The 19978-nt window shown below is 41.3% G+C and overlaps 1 protein-coding gene across 4 annotated transcripts in view; it reads left to right on the top strand.

The window, feature by feature from the left end:
* The window catches only part of ST8SIA4 (ST8 alpha-N-acetyl-neuraminide alpha-2,8-sialyltransferase 4), an 87402-nt gene that overhangs the window by 22067 nt on the left and 45357 nt on the right, over positions 1-19978 (top strand). For all 4 annotated transcript variants that reach the window (XM_039545343.1, XM_039545339.1, XM_039545341.1 and 1 more), the window contains exon 3: positions 1341-1598. In XM_039545343.1, the coding sequence (XP_039401277.1) occupies positions 1341-1598 (258 nt within the window). The remainder of the gene's footprint in view (positions 1-1340; positions 1599-19978) is intronic.

Raw genomic sequence — 19978 nt, 5'->3', positions numbered from 1 at the left:
TGTGAAGGCCAAGACTATAACAGGGTTCAAAAAAGAACTAGATAAGTTCATGGAGGAAAGGTACATCGATGGCTATTAGCCAAGATGGACAGGGATGGTGTCCCTAGCCTCTGTTTGCCAGAAGCTGGGAATGGGCGACAGGGGATGGATCACTTGATGATTACCTGTTCTATTCATTCCCTCTGGGGCACCTGGCATTGGCCACTGTCGGAAGACAGGATACTAGCCTAGATGGACCTTTGGCCTGACCCAGTATGGCCTTTCTTATGTTCTTGTAACCCTTTTTTGTGTAATGAGGGGCTCTACAAACCCCAAACCACAGCCTTTATTTTTCCAGATTTAAATCTTTGAGTGTCCACAGAAAGGTACTCTTAACTTTGTTTAATAGTGGCTTATTTTGGTTCATCTTAAACCCGTTCCTAACTGACTTAAGGTCAACCAAAATAAGCCAATATTAAACCAAAATAAATGTGTACATTAGGATTTGCACCAATACAACTGAATTTGTTTAGTGAAACCACTGCAAGTTTGTGTAGACGAGGCTTAAATTGAACTTAAACTGATTTAAGTTACAAAACTGCAATTTCTCTGTGTAGACAAGTGCTAAATTCTAATGAGTTATACATGTGCAAGCACACTGAATAATAATACCAACTTGGTGCTTAAAACTGAAGGACATGGTGATGAGAGGAACTCTGCAAATCTCGTAAGTGCAGTTCCAACGTGATAATGAATCTGTAAAAAAGACACTGTGAGGAAGCCAGACTTATCTCCTGCTGATTTCCATGACAGAGATGCTCAGTTTAGAGGTTAAAAAAAAAGGTTTTATCTAGCTGCTAGCTCTGACAACTCGACCAAGGCTGTGAGACCCATACTAGTTCATTCCTTGATTTTTGACACACGAGGCTACATTGAAATCCTTGTAAATATTTTTTTAATTTACTGGTTGTTAATAAAATAGAATGATGCAGTTTATTCTGGAATCTGTGCATTAACCCACATGCCAGATAGCTTTCTAAAATACTACTCAAAACCAGTTACTGCGCATGTGCACTGTCCAACTTTTAAAACTTGAATCTATAGTCACTTAATTCTTTAACATCTAGTGATTAGACTATCTTTGAGTAATTGTTTGTCACATGACATTTTTTAATCAAGATCATAAGGGTTTTTAATGGAGCTCTAACATAACTTTATAGCACCTGAAATGGCATAGTCTGATATTGTGGGAATGAAAATCTGAAACCTCACACTCTTTTATGTTATGTTTTATACCATATTACTAGAAGATGAGCTGATTGTGAGGAATGAATACTGTCTGCCTGTTTCTTTCAAAATAGGAAGAATATTCTTCGATTTTTGGATGCTGAAAGAGATGTCTCAGTGGTCAAAAGCAGCTTCAAGCCAGGAGACGTAATTCACTATGTGCTAGACAGACGTCGCACCCTGAACATTTCTCAAGATTTGCATAGCCTCCTTCCTGAAGTTTCACCAATGAAGAACCGTCGGTTTAAAACATGTGCAGTTGTGGGCAATTCTGGCATCCTCCTGGACAGTGAATGTGGAAAGGAGATTGACAACCATGACTTTGTAATAAGGTGAGCTTTCATCTGCTGCTGGGATTATAGCCTGCTATCTGTCACTTTTGGGGTTGGGGGAGGGAATGGGCAGAAATGCTTTAACCTGAGAGATCAATTTCAGGGATTATTTGGAATTACTGAGTAATTTATCTGAAGTGATATTTTCACTGTGTGATGCCTAAATTTAAATACATTTTTGGAATGAGAGGTGTGCATATTTGGAGGTAGAAGACAGATTCACATTACTCATTGCCTGTGTTTGTTCATTTGTGTTATTCCAGATAAATGCATTACTCTGATAGAAGAGTTGTTCCTGTAAATGGAAATTTTTTCTTTTTCCAAAATCTCTCTTCCTGTCTCTTGGCCAGTAGACGTGGCCTAGCAGTAAATTACTGAATTACTTTATATACCGGGGGGGGGGGGTGTCAAAATTTCATTGTGAGGCATTGAAATTTAGTCAGATGACTTCTGGTACTGTAATTGAAAACCACACATCTCACTCACCTCATTGCTCTGAAAATATATCCCCACAGCAGGTACAAAAAAAAATTATTTTATTTTTTAGAGTAGACACTCAAACATGCTCAACCTCAACAAAATTTTGTCTTCATGGATCAGTGGCAAATTAAGAGCAGTTACTGCCTCCATTTGACAAGCTGTCATTATGTGAACATACACAGATAAATTTAGGCCAAGTCTCCATTGGTATGGAACAAAGAGGGTGAAATGGTGGTGGTAGAGAATTACTATATATGTAGGGTTAGCTCACATCACTGCTCCTGTTCCTGTTTTTTCCTTTTCTGTTTTGTACAAAGCTGGTGGTCAAAGAAACTTGAAAAGGACGGGGTCTGTGAAAGGAAAAATTATAGTTCTTTTCTTTTCATAATGTTAAGGCTGGGATTTTCAAAAGCTTTCAGTGGAGGTTGGACATCTAACTCCCTTAGGCAGCTTTGAAATAAATAAATCATCCTTTTCCTAGTAGTAACAATTGCAGGAATTATTGTGTAGTATTTTCTTCAAAGGCACGATTTTAGGTTTGAATAGTGAAACACAGCAAGCTTTTTAACAAGACTTAAGAAAACCTGGTTAGTATATTGGACAATGTGAAATACATTTCATCATTATGCACTTCATCACAGCTAGTTATCCCATTTTATGATCACTTGTATTAATCTGCGAAAAGAGCACTTTTCCAAAGATGCTAATAAAAATGGATACAAATCCTTTGGACTCTTATGGAAAAATGCTGCATGTCATTTAGGGTTGCCAGAGACCTCCTGCACCTTGCTAACTGAAGGGCCTGACTTTTTTTGTTTTGGATAGTGACACTGCAGAAAGCTGGGAGGACAGAGACAGGAAAATTACCAAGAGTTGGAAGCTATATTACAATGTCTTTCTTCACACTCCACCTTTCATTTCTCTGTTCTGTCCTACAACGCGTGACCCAAACACTGCACACACAGATATAGGAGCTATATTTTATTTTGGAGTTTTTCCAAAGACTGGCCAGAGACTGCCCTTTCCTTTTCCATGCATGTTCGACTTATACTGAGAATGCTTTGATTCTGCCAAGTTAGAACTCCTACTTATAGCCGAGAGAGTTCATTATAAACAGTCCATTGCCTAACTGCACTTAGCCTGTAGCTCTTTTCTTGACGTTATGCCCTCTTGCAGGTTTAATGTGTTTGACTTGACAAGCTGCATAATGATGCAGATACCATACTTTCTGCAGGAAGTTCTTCTATGTGAAGGTAAACTCATGATTGTCCCTCAAAAAGGCCTGGATTCAGCAAAGTACCTAAGCATGTTCAGTATTTAACTTTAACGTGTGCTTAATTCCTGTAGATGTCAAAGAACTCATTGCTAAGACCACCTATGCCTATCCCCAAAACACGTCTTAGCTAGTAGTGAAACCAGAGGATGAGATCCAATATGAATTTTGAACTAAAAGAATTTGAGCTCTGTGGAATAAAGAAAGTAGGTTTGCAAAGGTTTAATCTACAGAAATTAGCCTGTGAATGAAAGGAAAATGATAAAGCTCAGTATGAACATCAGGAAGCAAAACCTGCAATTAAGATTGGAGGCACATGTATCACTTCAATGCGATCCCATTGCATCAGAGGGACTGCCATAATAATCAGTATCCTTAGTACTCCAGAATAGGGTCAGATTAGCCAAGAGTGAATCCTTCATATGAACAAGAGGCAAGGAAATGGGTGTGACACTTTGGAGTATGTATGATACAGAGATTTTATTCACTGGTCAGACCTTAAAACTCTTCAGAAGTGCACAGAATGTGTATGGCTAAACTGCATTCAGAGACTTTTCACTGCTTAAAGTATGTAGTAAGGAAGTCCTTTAGGAATTATGGGAGAAGAGTGAATATATCTCTTTGCTAGGAGGAGGAGAGAAAGGAACCTAATAAGTAAACCGCACTCTATGCTTTCTTCATGCTGGATAATTGTATTGCTGTAAGGGCTCAGGTATGAACTCCATGATCTGACTTTGCAGATTCCTTTGCTTTTTGTTGATTTCTCTGAAAATAAAATATACACACCTTATTCACCATGTTTTGCTTTTTCTGAAAAAGCAGTTGTATAGGCTATATTGGGCTCACAGTTGACCGAACAAGCTAAGGAAGAAAATTTCTGTAGACTCCAGCAGTTTTATGTAGTATGAACAAACCATTTTAGAGAGATGCTTATATTTTTTTGGTGAAACTAAATATTCTGTTAATTTTGGTAATACTGTGTTTTCCCCTTAAGAGATTTAAGAAAGGAAATACATACCAAAGTGTATCTGATTAATTAGAACAGGAGTATCTTGATCACACTACCCCTAATATCAATGGTCTTGTTAATTTGATGGTGGCAGTGATAGTGAAAATGAGACCAGTGTCTGAAGGTAAGGAAGGTACTTCAGACATTCTACAGTAACTTCAAAAAGATCTCACAAAACTAAGTGACTGGGCAACAAAATGGCAAATGAAATTTAATGTGGAGAAATGTAAAGTAATGCACATGGGAAAAAATAATCCCACCTATACATACAATATGATGGGGGCTACTTTAGCTACAACAAATCTGGAAAAAGATCTTGGAATCATCGTGGATAGTTCTCTGAAGACGTCCACGCATTGTGCAGCGGCAGTCAAAAAAGCAAACAGGATGTTAGGAATCATTAAAAAAGGGATAGAGAATAAGACCGAGAATATCTTATTGTCCTTATATAAATCCATGGTACGTCCATATCTCGAATACTGTGTACAGATGTGGTCTCCTCATCTCAGAAAAGATATACTGGCATTAGAAAAGGTTCAGAGAAGGGCAACTAAAATGATTAGGGGTTTGGAACGGGTCCCATATGAGGAGAGATTAGAGGCTAGGACTTTTCAGCTTGGAAAAGAGGAGACTAAGGGGGGATATGATAGAGGTATATAAAATCATGAATGGTGTGGAGAAAGTGAATAAGGAAAAGTTATTTACTTGTTCCCATAATATAAGAACTTGGGGGCCACCAAATGAAATGAATGGGCAGCAGGTTTAAAACAAATAAAAGGAAGTTCTTTTTCACACAGTCAACTCGTTGCCTGAGGAGGTTGTGAAGGCTAGGACTATAACAGGGTTTAAAAGAGAACTAGGTAAATTCATGGAAGTTAAGTCCATTAATGGCTATTAGCCAGGATGGGTAAGGAAGGGTGTCCCTGGCCTCTGTTTGTCAGAGGGTGGTGATGCACAGCAGGAGAGAGATCACTGGATCATTACCTGTTAGGTTCACTCCCTTTGGGGCACCTCGCATTGGCCAGTATTGGTAGACAGGATACTGGGCGGGATGGGTCCTTGGTCTGACCCACTATGGCCATTCTTATGTTCTTATGTTAGTATTTGGATTGTGATACAGTAAATCCAGCAATCTTGAATTACAATATGATGGCATTGGATACTACATTAAAGGTAACCTGAAAATATTAATAACCAAAAAAATATGACTTGGACACCCTAAAAGCATTATCAAGGGGAGAAGGAAGCATTCACTATGTAGCATATTTAAATTTTATAAAAAGAACAGGAGTACTTGTGGCACCTTAAAGACTAACAAATTTATTTCAGCATAAGCTTATGCTTCCAAGTGAATGCTTCCTTCTCCCCTTGATAATGCTTTTAGGGTGTCCAAGTCATATTTTTTTGGTTATTAATATTTTCAGGTTACCTTTAATGTAGTATCCAATGCCATCATATTGTAATTGCTTAAGCTTATGCTGAAATAAATTTGTTAGTCTTTAAGGTGCCACAAGTACTCCTGTTCTTTTTGTGGGTACAGACTAACACGGCTGCTACTCTGAAACATTAAATTTTATAGTGCCTTATCTCTAAGGTAGTTATCCAAGGTCATTAATAACTGGCCCCCTTTCTCTGCAGGGCCACCCAGAGGATTCCGGGGGCCCGGGGTCTTCGGCGGCGGGGGGCCCTTCCGTTCCGGGACCCGCCGCCAAAGTGCCCCGAAGACCCGCAGCGGGAGGCGGCGGGTCCCGGAACAGATGGGGGCCCCCCGCCGCCGAAGACTGGGCTGTGCTTCGGCGGCGGCGGCGGGTCCCGCTTCTCCCCCTCCCCCCCCGGCCGGCCGGTCGGCCGGCCCCAGCTTCTCCCGCCCGCCCGGCCGCGGCCCCGGCTTTGCCCGCCCGCCCGTCCTCCCGGCTGCGGCCCCGGCCCCGGCTCCTTACCGAGCGCGTCACCGGCGGGGCCTGAGCTCCGTCCCGCTCAGAGCCGCGTGGTGAGGGGGCGGGGCTGTGAACTCCACGCCGGCGGAGGCAGCTGCCCCGCCCCTCCCCACGCCGCTCTGAGCGGGGCGGGGCTCAGGCCCCGTTGGAGCTCCCAGCCCCGCCCCCTCACCACGCGGATCGGGGCGGGGCTCAGGGGCTCGGCCGGAGTCTCGGCGCTTGATGCGCCGAGGCTCCAGGAGAGGGGCGGAGGCGGGAGCCTCCGCTCTTCTCTTGGGGGCCCCTGCGGAGCCCGGGGCCCGGGGCAAATTGCCCCCTTTGCCCCCCCCCTCTGGGCGGCCCTGTTTCTCTGAGACATCACAGTGTGCTGTATGCTGTTGTCCGACCTATCATAGTCAATTGGAGCATGCAGCTAGCTAAAGAAGAAAATAACTAGTTTGTGTTTAGAATATGTTTATTAAGCCATATTTTTAAAAATAGGTACCTAACAGAGAGAGACAGTGTATGCACACATGGGAACAAACAGGTAATTGTGCTAGTAAATTATACAGTTGCAAGAATGCAATTATCACTCCTCTTTACAGAGCGCTAAAAGTGCATATGTAAACACACACTTTTTTGCAAATGCAGTTGTATGCTTTGTCAGTGAAACTATCTGTTTGTACCATATTTAGGGCACATCATAAGCAGCTATTTTTGAGATAAAGCATAACTCTACACATACACAGGACTTGATCCTCTTCATGCACCAGTGTAAATCAGGAGTAACTTCTTTAATGTCAAGGGGCTAGATCTTCTGCTGGAGTGAAGTGGCTTAGTTCTGTCAAGTTCAGTAAAGCTACAACAGCTTAAGCATCAGAAGGTCTGACCCAGTTGAGTTACCTTGGTGAGAGAGGAGAATCAGGCTTCTATTCTCTTAAAATGGTACTGATTGCAAATTGTTTTCTCTCTTCAGATTCTTTCCTCGTCACCTTTTAAAGCTAAGTGTATCCAAGTAAATGAGCACTGATCCCTGCATCCACAGTACTGATGTGAGAAATCACAGCAAGTAGCATTTCTGTATGATACCATGAAAAGGTTCCTTAACTCTAAGAACACCTGTCACTCTATGAAAGGAATCAGTGCTGTAAAAAATAAGATAATACACTGATTGCTCGCAGGTTGCTGAAAAATGGCCTGGCTCCACTTGCTGCTGCTGTTCAGTTCTCTAGCTGTTGAATCAGACGGCTATAAGATGGTGCTCCTGTCTATGATTAAAACATGTCAGGCTTGTTCCTCCACTGAGGATGTTCTAAACAATATTTCTATTGCTATTGCTGTCAGGTAAAAAAATACACATGCAGTAAGATTCACTAGATCTCTGCAGCTCTAAGGACTCATTTCTTTGGTTTCCTTTACCTTTGTCTTTCCTTTCCTTTGTCTGCATATTATGATTGTGCTTTTTCTTTAGAGATAAGTTACAAGTACTTAGAAAACCAACCAGACAATGGCGATAGGATGTGCTGAATGCCCCCAAATAATGAGGGTGAAATAGGCATTCAGCGGACACATGATTTTTAACCTTAACCATTTTTCTGTTTAAGGTGTCTCAGTCATGGAGTACCAGCTCTCACTGTCTTGAGTTTTTCAAGCATGAACTCTGCTAATGACATTACACCCATTAAAGAGTATAGAGCTAACCTTTGTAGGGTAAGCAAGTGGCAATTTTTTTGTTATATGGTGGTTTTAAGACCTTTGTTTAAAAATATTAAATTATATTTTAGTCATATATTATAAGATAATTATAATGTTTCCAAGTATCAAAAAGAAGAGCCACTTGTGTACCTGCCAAAAAATGAGTTCAGGATTCTCTGATTTTTTTCCCCCCTATAACAGTTCATGATTTCATGAGCACACAAGAGAATTCAGTTTACCTCTAGGTTCAGAATGTTAAGAATACTGAGGATTTTAGAAAAACAGCTTCGTTTTTTCCGCAGGACTTAAGGATTCTGATCACTCAAGAAACCTTTGTGATGTAGCTGCAGATAGTTTATTGTGCCTGTGCAAACTAAGGACTAGATTCTGCCAGCCTTACTGACACTGAGTAGCACCTTATTCCACATGGAATCCAGATCTAAATATATTAGTGTGGGCTAGATGGTGCATTTAGATTTATCCTGGAGTAAGGGGCTCTGCTCTGCTTAAGGAAATTGTAGTATGCCTGCTCCCCTCTTGTTTAGTGTGGGGAATACGTTGTAAAGTGGCATCTGAGATAATAGCAACTACTGCATGTGTATTAAGCAAATTGTTGTTGCACATAAACCTACCAAATATTAATTTTGATAGTAGATGTTCCATGGAGACATAGGCTGAGCAGAGAAAAGGATTTTTCATTGTATTCCATTACTTTGACTCTCTCACAGCTCCTCAGAACTGTCCACATAGTAAACATTTAATCAGTTGTGGGTTTCTGTCACATCTTAAGTACATTTTACCAGAATACTGTATTTATGCATATATGATGCAGTCCTTACTTGTACAACTAGTTCCATTGGCTTTATGTAGGAAAATGGTGCATCTCTTTTAGGCTAGGTCTACACTGGGGGGGGGTCGACCTTAAGATACCCAACTTCAGCTATGTGAATAGCGTAGCTGAAGTCGGCGTATCTTAGGTCAATTTACCTGGCCGTGAGGACGGCAGCGAGTCGACCCCTGCCCATTCCCCCATTGACTCTGCTTCCGCTTCTTGCCACGGTGGAGTTCCAGAGTTGACGGCAGAGCGATCGGGGTTTGATGTTATGTCTACACTAGACGCCATAAATCGATCCCTGATAGATCGATCACTACCTGCCAATCCGGCGGGTAGTGTAGATGTACCCTCAGAGACCGACAGACACTTGCCCCAAGGTCTATTCATGTGAGTAAGGATTTGTAGGATCACTCTACATTTATGACAAAAAACAACTTTCTTGTAGATTGCCATTGTGAGTCAGATCCAAGTAGATAATGGTTAAAACTCCAAGTTGATTGGAGTGGACAGCCCTGAGCCCATTGACTTAAGGGTCTACAGAAATCAGCTTGTAGGATCAGGGTCCAAATTTTGACCAACTGACAACTGCTGGGCCTCTAAGATGAGTTGATGAGCTTAGTAAGTTTCAATATGTGTTTGACTGTGTCAATCAATTTAAAAAAAAAAAGATGTGAACTACAAGAAGCAATGGGACATGCCTTCAGTGCTTTTCAGGTTGCAATATGAAGTGTGCAACTTCGGGGAAACATCAAAAATGTATTTGTCATTACAAGGATCACTGCGTACCAGTGATTTGAAATGTGAGTCATTCACATTTCTGCCAGTTGAGAAAAGGGAGGAAGGAAGAAAGGTGGGAATGGGGCATCACTTTCAGCCCTTTGGTTGAGATAAAGTGTAGTACTAAGATGTGAAAAAATTATCTAAGTTATATCTGTGGTTATGAATGAGGGTGTTTGGGAAGGAGAGGAGCAGGGGTTTGAGTCCTTCCCATGTTGGGGGAAGGAATCTGGCTATCTTTTTAACCAGTCCTTTGAATGTCTTACTGAACTTATCCGAATTTGATTAATGTGTATGACAATCCCGAAACATACCATTTCCGCATTCATATGGTTTAATTTGATGCTGCGCATCGGCGAAGTGAAATGGCCCCTGGTGTAAATTAAAGCAGTCCCTAGCTGCTCAAAGTAATGGCAGCCCATCCTGGGCTGCCATGCTGCCTAGAATCCTCATAGTACCAGTATGGGCCCACCCCTGATTTCTCTCCAGCCATGTCCCCAGCATGCCCTCTATGCCAGGGCTAATGCGGGAGAAGGAGAGCAGTATATACCAGCCCTATGTTGTGCCTGTACCAGGGGAATATTCTCATGGTCACTTGCATGTGGCTCCTGTACAGCAGTTGTATGCCTCCAGAATGGTGGATGGAATCTGTCTTTCTCAATTTTCAGAGAAATTCTTTATTAAGGTATCCCTTTTCTCTAAATTTAAAGTTACCTTCTGTACATTTTCAGATCTCCTTCTGATATTATTGTATTTACTAGCCAGGAGCTGTTTGTCTTGGCCTTTGTATTTTTTTGTTTTTTATAGCTTCACTGGGAGTGATACTCTAAAAGTTGGAGGAACCTACTCTTAATGGTTAAACCACTTACATCTCTCATAACAAAGACAGGTTATATTTCCCATATATCTTCTAATGAAAACCCTTTTAACCATAGTACTCTACAAAGACTAAAATTCAACACACAAGCCCACGAGGAAGCCAAATAAAAATAAAGGGAAATCCAATTTCTCTGTAAATTTCATCTTCATGCAACAATTACCGCTTCTGTAATCCAGTAGGTTCCCCAGATTTCTACTTCTGCTTCTGAGGTTTCTGGTCAGGTGCAATAAAATTTTTTTTTCAATACTGTTTCAATGTGAAGAACTTGTTTCTCTTCTAAATCTCCAAACTCCTACCCCAATCTTTTATCTGACTTCCACACAAAAAGGGAAACAGTCACAACACTTTATCCCATCTGTCTCCACTGAACTCCACATGCTGCTAATATGCCATGTTACACAATTCTACTTAAGGTGTGGTTGTACTCTCAAAATTGTATATGTAAAAACAGCATTTTGGGGTTCCATGTTAATTGTCTCAGACTTTTAGTGCACAAGTGCACAGTTTAGAAGTATAAAGATACTTCCTGGCCTCTGCAATTGCTATTCTTGCTGTCCCTTTTTTATAGGAAGCAGATGGATCTTTGTTGCATGCAGGGTGGAATTGATTTAAATCACTTGTCAGGAAGACTCGATTTAATCATGGATTTCTACATGAAAGTGCATTCTTGATGGTTGTTATAACCTTAATACGTATTCTTCACAGCTCAGAGATAAATGTGGGTTTCATTTTTAGAGGTTACACGCTATACATTTTTAAAGTGATTTATTTTGAAAACTTTTCAGATTAGTTTTACAGCTGTATCAGAAAATTAGTGATTGTTTGGTTATTTCATTTACCAAAGGAAAATGAAGCAGATATTTATGAAGTCATTGGGAGGTGAACTATCTCCAATTCAACAGATTAATCATTAATACTTGGAGGATTTTCTTGCCATGCTCTATTAGAATCATAGAGTATCAGGGTTGGAAGAGACCTCAGGAGGTCATCTAGTCCAACCCCCTGCTCAAAGCAGGACCAATTCCCAACTAAATCATCCCAGCCAGGGCTTAGTCAAGCCTGATCTTAAAAACCTCTAAGGAAGGAGATTCTACCACCTCCCTAGGTAACCCATTCCAGTGCTTCACCACCCTTCTAGTGAAAAAGTTTTTCCTAATATCCAACCTAAACCTCCCCCACTGTAATGTGAGAACATTACTCCTTGTTCTGTCATCTGCTACCAATGAGAACATTCTAGATCCGTCCTCTTTGGAACCCTCTTTCAGATAGTTAAAAGCAGCTATCAAATCCCACCTCATTCTTGGGGGAGGGATAGTTCAGTGGTTTGAGCATTGGCCTACTAAACCCAGGGTTGTGAGTTCAATCCTTAAGGTGGTCACTTAGGCATCTGGGGCAGAAATCAGTACTTGGTCCTGCTAGTGAAGGCAGGGGGCTGGACTCAATGACCTTTCAGGGTCCCTTCCAGTTCTAGGAGATATAGCTATACATCCATTTATTCCACAGACTAAATAATCCCAGTTCCCTCAGTCTTTCCTCATAAGGCATGTGCTCCAGCCCCCTAATCATTTTTGTTGCCCTCTACTGGACTCTTTCCAGTTTCCAATTTTTCCACATCCTTCTTCTAGTGTGGGGCCCAAAACTGGACACAGTACTCCGGATGAGGCCTCACCAGTGCCGAATAGAGGGGAATGATCACGTCCTTCAATCTGCTGGCAATGCTCCTACATTAGGAGGAGAACATCAGCAGACATTTAACGTCGTTTTAGTTAAATAACACAATTTAAGTGTTTTTTCTTCGACAGCAAACATAATATTTTAACAAAACAAGCATATGAATTTTTGAATTTAGTTAAACACTCAAGTTTTTTAAAATCAGGTTCGTTTTTGTTAAAATTAACTAAAATAGTTAAACAAAATATTTTAAAAAACAAATTAAATTGACTATGTCAGCTGTTAACAATTATGTTATCTCTGGAGAGACGCATCCACAGTTTGGGAACTGCAAAACAAAGCATCTCTGATGGTATCTTCTAGACTGAGCACTGAGTCTCATTGGGTAGATAGAAAGATTAGCCTAAATAATCTATACAGAAACTCCTAATCCATGGATCCCTAATCCATGAACTATTGCAACTCATTTGCAAAACTTTTCTTAAACATTACATGAAAATATTGAATTCATAAGCGTTATTCCATGATGAGTTATCGTTGAGCTATAATGTATCTTTATCTTTAGATGGATTTTTTTTGATTAAATGCTTTTTGAGGAAAAATCTGATTTTAAATTTAAAAAAATCAGATTTTATTCATTTAAAAAAATCGTTGATTTTTATCCACCCTGGTTGCACATCTTCAGTAAGAAAGATTTTGCCTGTCAAATTAGGTTCTCAGTTTTCCAATGTTCATTGTCCTTAAATTATTCCCTTAGCCCTGGTCTATACTACAGCATTAGGTGGATGTAAGGCAGTTTATGGTGACCTAATTATATCATTGTACATACTACAGCCTTGCTCCTGCAATTGTAAGTGCCCTACTGTACTGATATAGTAACTCCATGAGAGGCATAGGGCTTATATTGATGTAGTTAGGGTGATGCAGTGCCCTGTAGATACTGCATTACTTATATCTATTGGCTGTCATTCTTGTCAATTTCTGACTCCCCAGTTGGGCTGCTGCCTGGTCTCTGCTCCAAGATGGGCTGTCACCCCGGCTCCCAACTCAAGATGCTGCTGGGCTCCCCACGCCCTTTGGGGACCCCTACTGTGACCCAGGTCCCAATTTCCTGCTCTTAGCCAGGCTACCGCCAGGTTTCTGGCTCCCCACTCTGATTTGGGCTGCTGTCCAGGCTCTCAGCTCCCTGCTCCCCTCTGGGCACACGGCAGCTGACCAGACTCCAGGTGCAGGTCTCCCAGCCAGGCTTCCGGTTCTGCACTAGAGTGACCAGATAGTAAGTGGGGGAAAATAGGGACAGGCTGAGGGTGGTGGTGGTTAATAGGCATCTGTATAAGAGACAGCTCCGAATATCATGACTGTCCTTATAAAATTTGGACATCTGGTCACCCTACTCCCCACTGGGAGCATGGCAGCTGACCAGATTTCAGGTATGGATCTCCTTGCCGGGAACCTGGCTGCCCTCCCAGGCTCTTGGCTCCCTGCTGGGAGCACGGCTGCACCTGGAAGGGAGCTCTGTGTCCAGAGACTGGTCAGCTGCCCCATTCCCAGTAGTGAGCGGGGAGCCGAGAAGCCCGGTGCAGCTGCCCCATTCCAGGCAGGGAACGGGGCTACTGGCAGGGAACTGTGTGGAGCTGAGAGTCCTGGCTCTCAGCCCCTGACACTGCCCCTCTTAAGTTGGTGGAAGCTCTTCTGGTGAGGAGACACACCACCGACAGAAGAAGGGCAGTGTGGACATGAACCACCACAATAATTACTGCGGTGGCTATAAGTTGCCCTAACATAGGTCAACTTAAATTTACAGTGTAGACATGCCCTTAGTGAAACCAGTGCATTCCCCTTGCCTTTAGTGAGGTTTTCACAGGTGTAGGTAATTGGAACTTGATAAACAACTTTTGCTGATTATTCACCAGAAGGAATAGAATCCAGCTCGGTTACTCATAACTGTCTTGGCTTTGTAGAAATAAGAGGTAGGAAAGCAGTAGAAACTTTTCCTTTCATTGCGAAAGTAAGTAGTTACAACAAGGAAAGCACACAGGCAGCAGATCTGTTGAGAAGTTGCCAATTTTACAAACTCACTCTTCAGAGCAGAACTGCACTTTAAGGTATCATGTGACTGTGTGATAGACAATTTCAATAGAACCTTTAAAACTCTCTACCTCTTCATGTTCTACAAATGCTTCAGCCCATTGTCTGTCCTCTTTCTGCAAATTATTCTGTTGTGTAGGAAAATAGCTTTAATGACAGTATGTGAGCAGTGAGTGAGAATAGTGTCGAGAGTAATATTGCTCACTTCACTCAGTGTTTACCTATGCATAGGTCCCAGCTTTCTCTTCTGTTTTTTCCCTCCTGTATCTTAGCAGAAATTTTCCTGTAGACTTGTCAGCATAAGATTTAGGGTGACACTTTACCCATTTTTTGTCTTTGGATAATACTATCTCACCTTACGTTGTCTTTTTATTTATTTCGTTTAAAATATATTGCAGGGTATCATAAATATAGATGGCACTTCAAAGACAACTTTTCAGCCTCTGCTGACACTTTCTCCATCATAGATTCTGATGCTTCTGTTGCTTCTCTTCCATACATGCCAATTACTACTTTGCCAGCTAATTAATCTTTTTTCTATTGTGTTCCCAATCACGTTTGTCAGACAAAACAGTTGCATAAAAATAAGTCATATCTTCAGCTGTTGCTGTTCTTTATTTGGTGCCTCTGAGAAGTGAGGAGGGCAGAAGTGACTACTACCACTACTGTTTCCGGTCTTTGGGATGACTGAAAGCCCCTGGTATGAGTTAGAGCAGCTCTGAGATTATTCTTTCTTTGTTGCAGCCGGAAAGTTTCCATTTGAATTTCTGCTCCAGCCCAGGATTTCTCTAGCTAGGCCTTTTCCATGTCTTGGCATGCCCGCTGTGCCATATGCCCCAGAGTAGGTGAGGTAAAACCAGCTTTAGAAACTTTTCATTACCCATGGGAATCATCAGTTCAGTGAGCACCTAACATTGCCATTGACTTCATTTGATGTTGTCAGGGGCTCAGCAGTTTTGAAAATCATGGCAGTTGTTTAGGGATGTCAGGATTTAGAAGCCTAATTTAAGACACTCAGTTTCATAAATCTTGGCCTGAATGTGCAATTTGATGCAAGATCAGAGTCTAAATCAATAAAACAATAACGATGGGTGATTTCAGCTGCCCACATGAAGACTAGTCAAATATCATAACAGGATATTAGAGAGACAAGATGGGTGAGGTAATATCTTTTATTGGATCAACTTCTCTTGGGGTGAGAGAAAGAGAGTCTTCTCTCTTACCATCAGAAGCTGGTCCAATAAAATATATTACCTCACCCACTTTGTCTCCCTAATATCCTGGGACCACCATAGCTATAATACTGCATACAACAGACAGGATTTAGATAAATAGTTTATTTATATCAGAAATGACTGCTTTTTAGAACAGCTAGTTCTAGAGCATACAAGATCCAGTCTGGCTTTTTTAATGGTTTTCCTGGGAGGGACACCTAAGAGTAGTAAAATTTCCATTAATGGTTAAGATACTCATGTTAGTCACTAGCAAAGAATGTTCTAATGCAGAACATCCATTAATATCTTTTCCTTCAGAAGTTACAAAACTCTACATTTACCTTTTAACAATCACCATAATTCCATTACTCTGTAAAACTCTCCTAAACAAAAAAATTCTATAAAACAGTAATCTGAACTCAAAAACCACAAGTTACCAGTTCTGTAATAAGTCTGCTTCCCTAACCCCCTTCTTCTTTTGGTGGGTTTTGTGGTTTTAAAAAAACTAACCCTTCAGTTGGTGCAGCTCCACCAGCATAAAATGTCCCCCTTTTTCCTTTTGAATATCTTAAGTGCTCCTTCTTGCTATTCACAACCACAAAGATCCTTTTTCTGCATGACTGGAAAATAGAGTTCCACTTAACCCTCCCAGAAGTGTAAATAATCGTAATATTTAACCTCTCTTCTTTCACTGAGTGACATAATGGCTCTAAAATTACCTATATTAAAACAGTATAAAAAAGTTAGTGGTGTGAGATCTGCCCTCTAGACTAATCCTCTTATATAAAGTCAGTAAAACTACATGTACGCAAGAAGATGTAGTTTCCACCGTCTCTAACTCCAACTTACAGTTTTCTGGCTTTCTGTGATTAAGATCTCATTCTTGATATTTCACTTAATTAGTTTTTTGCATATACTATGCAGCACCATTCAGTGATTTGAATTTATTTCTTTATAACCATGTCAGAAGAACTCTGCTGGAAACAAGAGTAACTACTCAGTAACTCGTGGGTAGCGGTGCAGCAAGGTCTGCTGCCAAAGAAGTAAATAATGTGTCATCACTTTTTTTAAGTATTTAATACCATTTAAACTTTCCCTGTTACTTCACTCTATGGCCTCACATGAGAAGAACCCATATTGTTCACTGTTATTGCAGGAACAAGGAACTTAGTGGTCATAAGTTTAAATTCCTGTTTCATAAACAACTTAAAAATAAGGGTACTAGAAATGAGGAAACTTGTTGGCAGCTGACTTTAAAGAAGGCAACACTTTTTTTAATGAAACCTGAATTCTTGTGACAAGTCTTACAGTAGGGAATAATTAACAAATGATAACATCTCCAGGATAGACCTTAAGGGGCAGACCTGGCTCCTGTACATCAGTGGCAGATAGGAGCTGGAATTGTGCTGCCACAAAGGGCCTTGGGAAAACTCCCCCAGCACAGGCCCATCGTATGACTTCTATAAGAAGTTCTGTGCTGGCTACCGTGCATACCCAGCAGATGGGAGAAAGTCTTAGGAAGTGAGACCATCACTTTCAGGGATTCTGGGCTGTGCAGACTGTGGAGTAGCCTAGAGATAGCTGCAGGGAGCTTAAATTGGAGCAGCCTGTGCTCTAGTTTATGGTAGGAACCACACTGGCTCCCAGACCATCCTACACTCCTGAGGGCTCCAATCCATATGCTTTTCAAATCACTGCTATTGCCAGACCTCTTTTGTTCTTTTAGGAAGAAATACAAATTCCTTTTTAAACTAAGGACTGGGGGAAAGCCAACAGGTGTGGAGAGCACACCGTTCTCATAGATGTCCCGTAGGGGAGTCTCTATTAAAGGGGAGTCTCTGTATCCTTATAAAAAGATGAGGATAGATGTTGATAAAATCCAGGTAGGAACTGAAGAGAAACAGTCAAATGAAAGAGTCCCATTCAGTTACATCACATAATTGCAGACAAGGAAAAGTGACACATTTTATAAGTGCTTGTGTAAAAAAGCTAGAAGTAAGATGATGATGATATTGATGTAACTGACATTACAGAAATTTGGTGGAATGATGATAATCAATGGGATATGGTAATACCAGGGTACAAAATATATAGGAATGACAGAGTAGGTCATGCTGGTGGGGGAGTGGCATTATCTGTGAAAAAGCAAAGTCAAATATAGTAAAAAAAAATTTAACGAATCAAACTGTACCATAGAATCTCTATAGATAGATAGAAATTCCATGCTTAAATAAGAAGAATATAGCAATAGGACTATACTACTGACCACCTGTCCAGGATGGTGATGGCGATTGTGAAATGCTCAGGGAGATTAGAGAGGCTATAAGATGGGGGGGGGGGGGAAACTCAGTTACAATCCCCCATTATTATCTTCATATTGCCTGTGTACATGTCACCACAGGATGAGATACAGAGATAAAGTTTCTACACACCATAAATGACTGCTTCTTGGACCAGCTAGTCCTGGAACCCACAAGGGGACTAGCTGGTTCACGTCACCCAGTAATAGCAACCATAATATAATTAAATTTAACATCCTCGTGAGGGGGGAAACATCAAAGAAGCCCACCACAGTAGCATTTAACTTCAGAAAGGGAAACTATACAAAACTGAGGAAGCTGGTTAAATGGAAATTAAAAGGTACAGTCTCAAAAGAGAAATGCCTGCAAGCTGTATGGAAACTTTTATAAACACCATAATAGAGGCTCAAATTTACTGTATACTCCAAATGGGGGCGGGGGAATCCACAGAGGACCAAAAAGTGCCACCATGGCTAAACAGCAAAGTAAAAGAAGTACTTAGAGCAGTAGTGCCCAAACTTTTCTTGTTGTACCCCCACCTCTTTCCACACTAATGGAATCTGTGTGCACCCCCTTCTGTTACCACACAGTTGGCTCAGCAGAGGAACAGGCAGAGCTGGAGTGGAGTTGGGGCTGGGGACAGAGCAGGGGGTGGAGTAGAGCTGCTACTGGGGCACAGCGAGGCTGGGTGGCACTCCATCCCAGCCCCCCAAATGTCCCTCTGAATCCCCCCCCCTCCAAACGTTCCTCTGCACAGTTTGGGGAACAGTGAGTTAGAGGCAAAAAGTCATTCTGTAAAAACTAGAAGTTAAATCCTATTGAGGAAAACAGAAAAGAGCATGAACTCTGGCAAGTGAAGTGTAAAAGTATCATTAAGCAGGCCAAAAATGAATTTTGAAGAGCAATATACTTAGAAAAAAATGCTGTTTTTTTTTTTTTGTTAATCAGAAACAGGAAGCCTGCCAAACAATCAGTGGGGCCACTGGATGATTGAGATGCTAAAGGGCCAGTCAAGGAAGATAAGGCCATTCTGGAGAAGCTAAATTAATTCTTTGCATCAGTCTTCACTACAGAGGATGTGAGGGATGTTCCCACACCTGACCCATTCTTTTTAGGTGTCAAATCTGAGGAACTGTCCTAGATTGCGGTGTCAACGGAGGAGGTTTTGGAACAAATTGATAAATTAAATATTAATAAGTGAGGCTCAGATGGTATTCACCCAGGTGTTCTGCAGGAACTCAGTTATGAAATTGCAGGATAGCCAATGTGGCACCAGTTTTTTTTAAAAAGCTCCAGAGGCCATCCTGGCAATTACTGGCCGTTAAGCCTAACTTCAGAAGCAGGCAAATTGGTTGATTTGAAAATGTACTAAAGAACATACTGATCGGACATATGCCTGAACACGATTTTTTGGGGTAGAGTCAATGTAGTTTTTGTAAAGGGAAATCATACCTCACCAATCTATTAGAATTCTTTGAGGAGGTCAACAAACATGTGGACAAGGGTGATCCAATGGATATAATGTACTTGAACTATTGACAAGATCCCACACTTGGACAGGTCATGAGCAATAAGCAAAAATTCATGGAAGCCTGCGTTCTATCTCTGACTTTTACTAAAAATACCCTGGGAACAAGGGGGGACAAATAGAGCGTTGCCAAGATTTGCAACTGCTCCAACCCCAGGGTGACTGACCCAACCCCAGCCGCTGCTCCGGTGGGCTGGGGACTGCATCTCTGGCAGCCCTAGGGCTGACTGCTGGTCAGTTGTCCCTGCAGCCCTGGGAGAAGTTACCTCCATGACAGAATCATAACCTTAGTCATGGGTTAATAAGGCAGGTCCTCTCATGGATCAGTAACTGGTTAAAGGACAGGAAACAAAGAGCAGGAATAAATGGTCAGTTTTCAGACTGGAGATAGGTAAACAGTGGTGTTCCCCAGGGATTGGCACTGGGGCCAGCACTAGTCAACATGTTAATAAATGATCTGGAGAAAGGCCTAAACAGTGAGATGGCAAAAATTGTAGACAATACAAAACTAGTCCAAAGCAGACTGTGAAGTGTTACAAAGGGATCTCACAAAACTGGGCGACTGGGCAATAAAATGGCAAATGAAATCCAGTTATTGACAAATGAAAAATATTGCTCATTAGTTGGGATGCTGTTTTCCTTGCATACAAAATTATGGGATCTAAATTAGCTGTTACCACTCAAAAAAGGGATCTTGGCATCTTCGTGGGTGGG

This window comes from Mauremys reevesii, linkage group 6 (assembly GCF_016161935.1).
Source record: "Mauremys reevesii isolate NIE-2019 linkage group 6, ASM1616193v1, whole genome shotgun sequence".
NCBI lineage: Eukaryota > Metazoa > Chordata > Testudines > Geoemydidae > Mauremys > Mauremys reevesii.
Note: the sequence above shows the minus strand (reverse complement) of the source record. Positions and strands in the feature narration are given on the sequence as shown.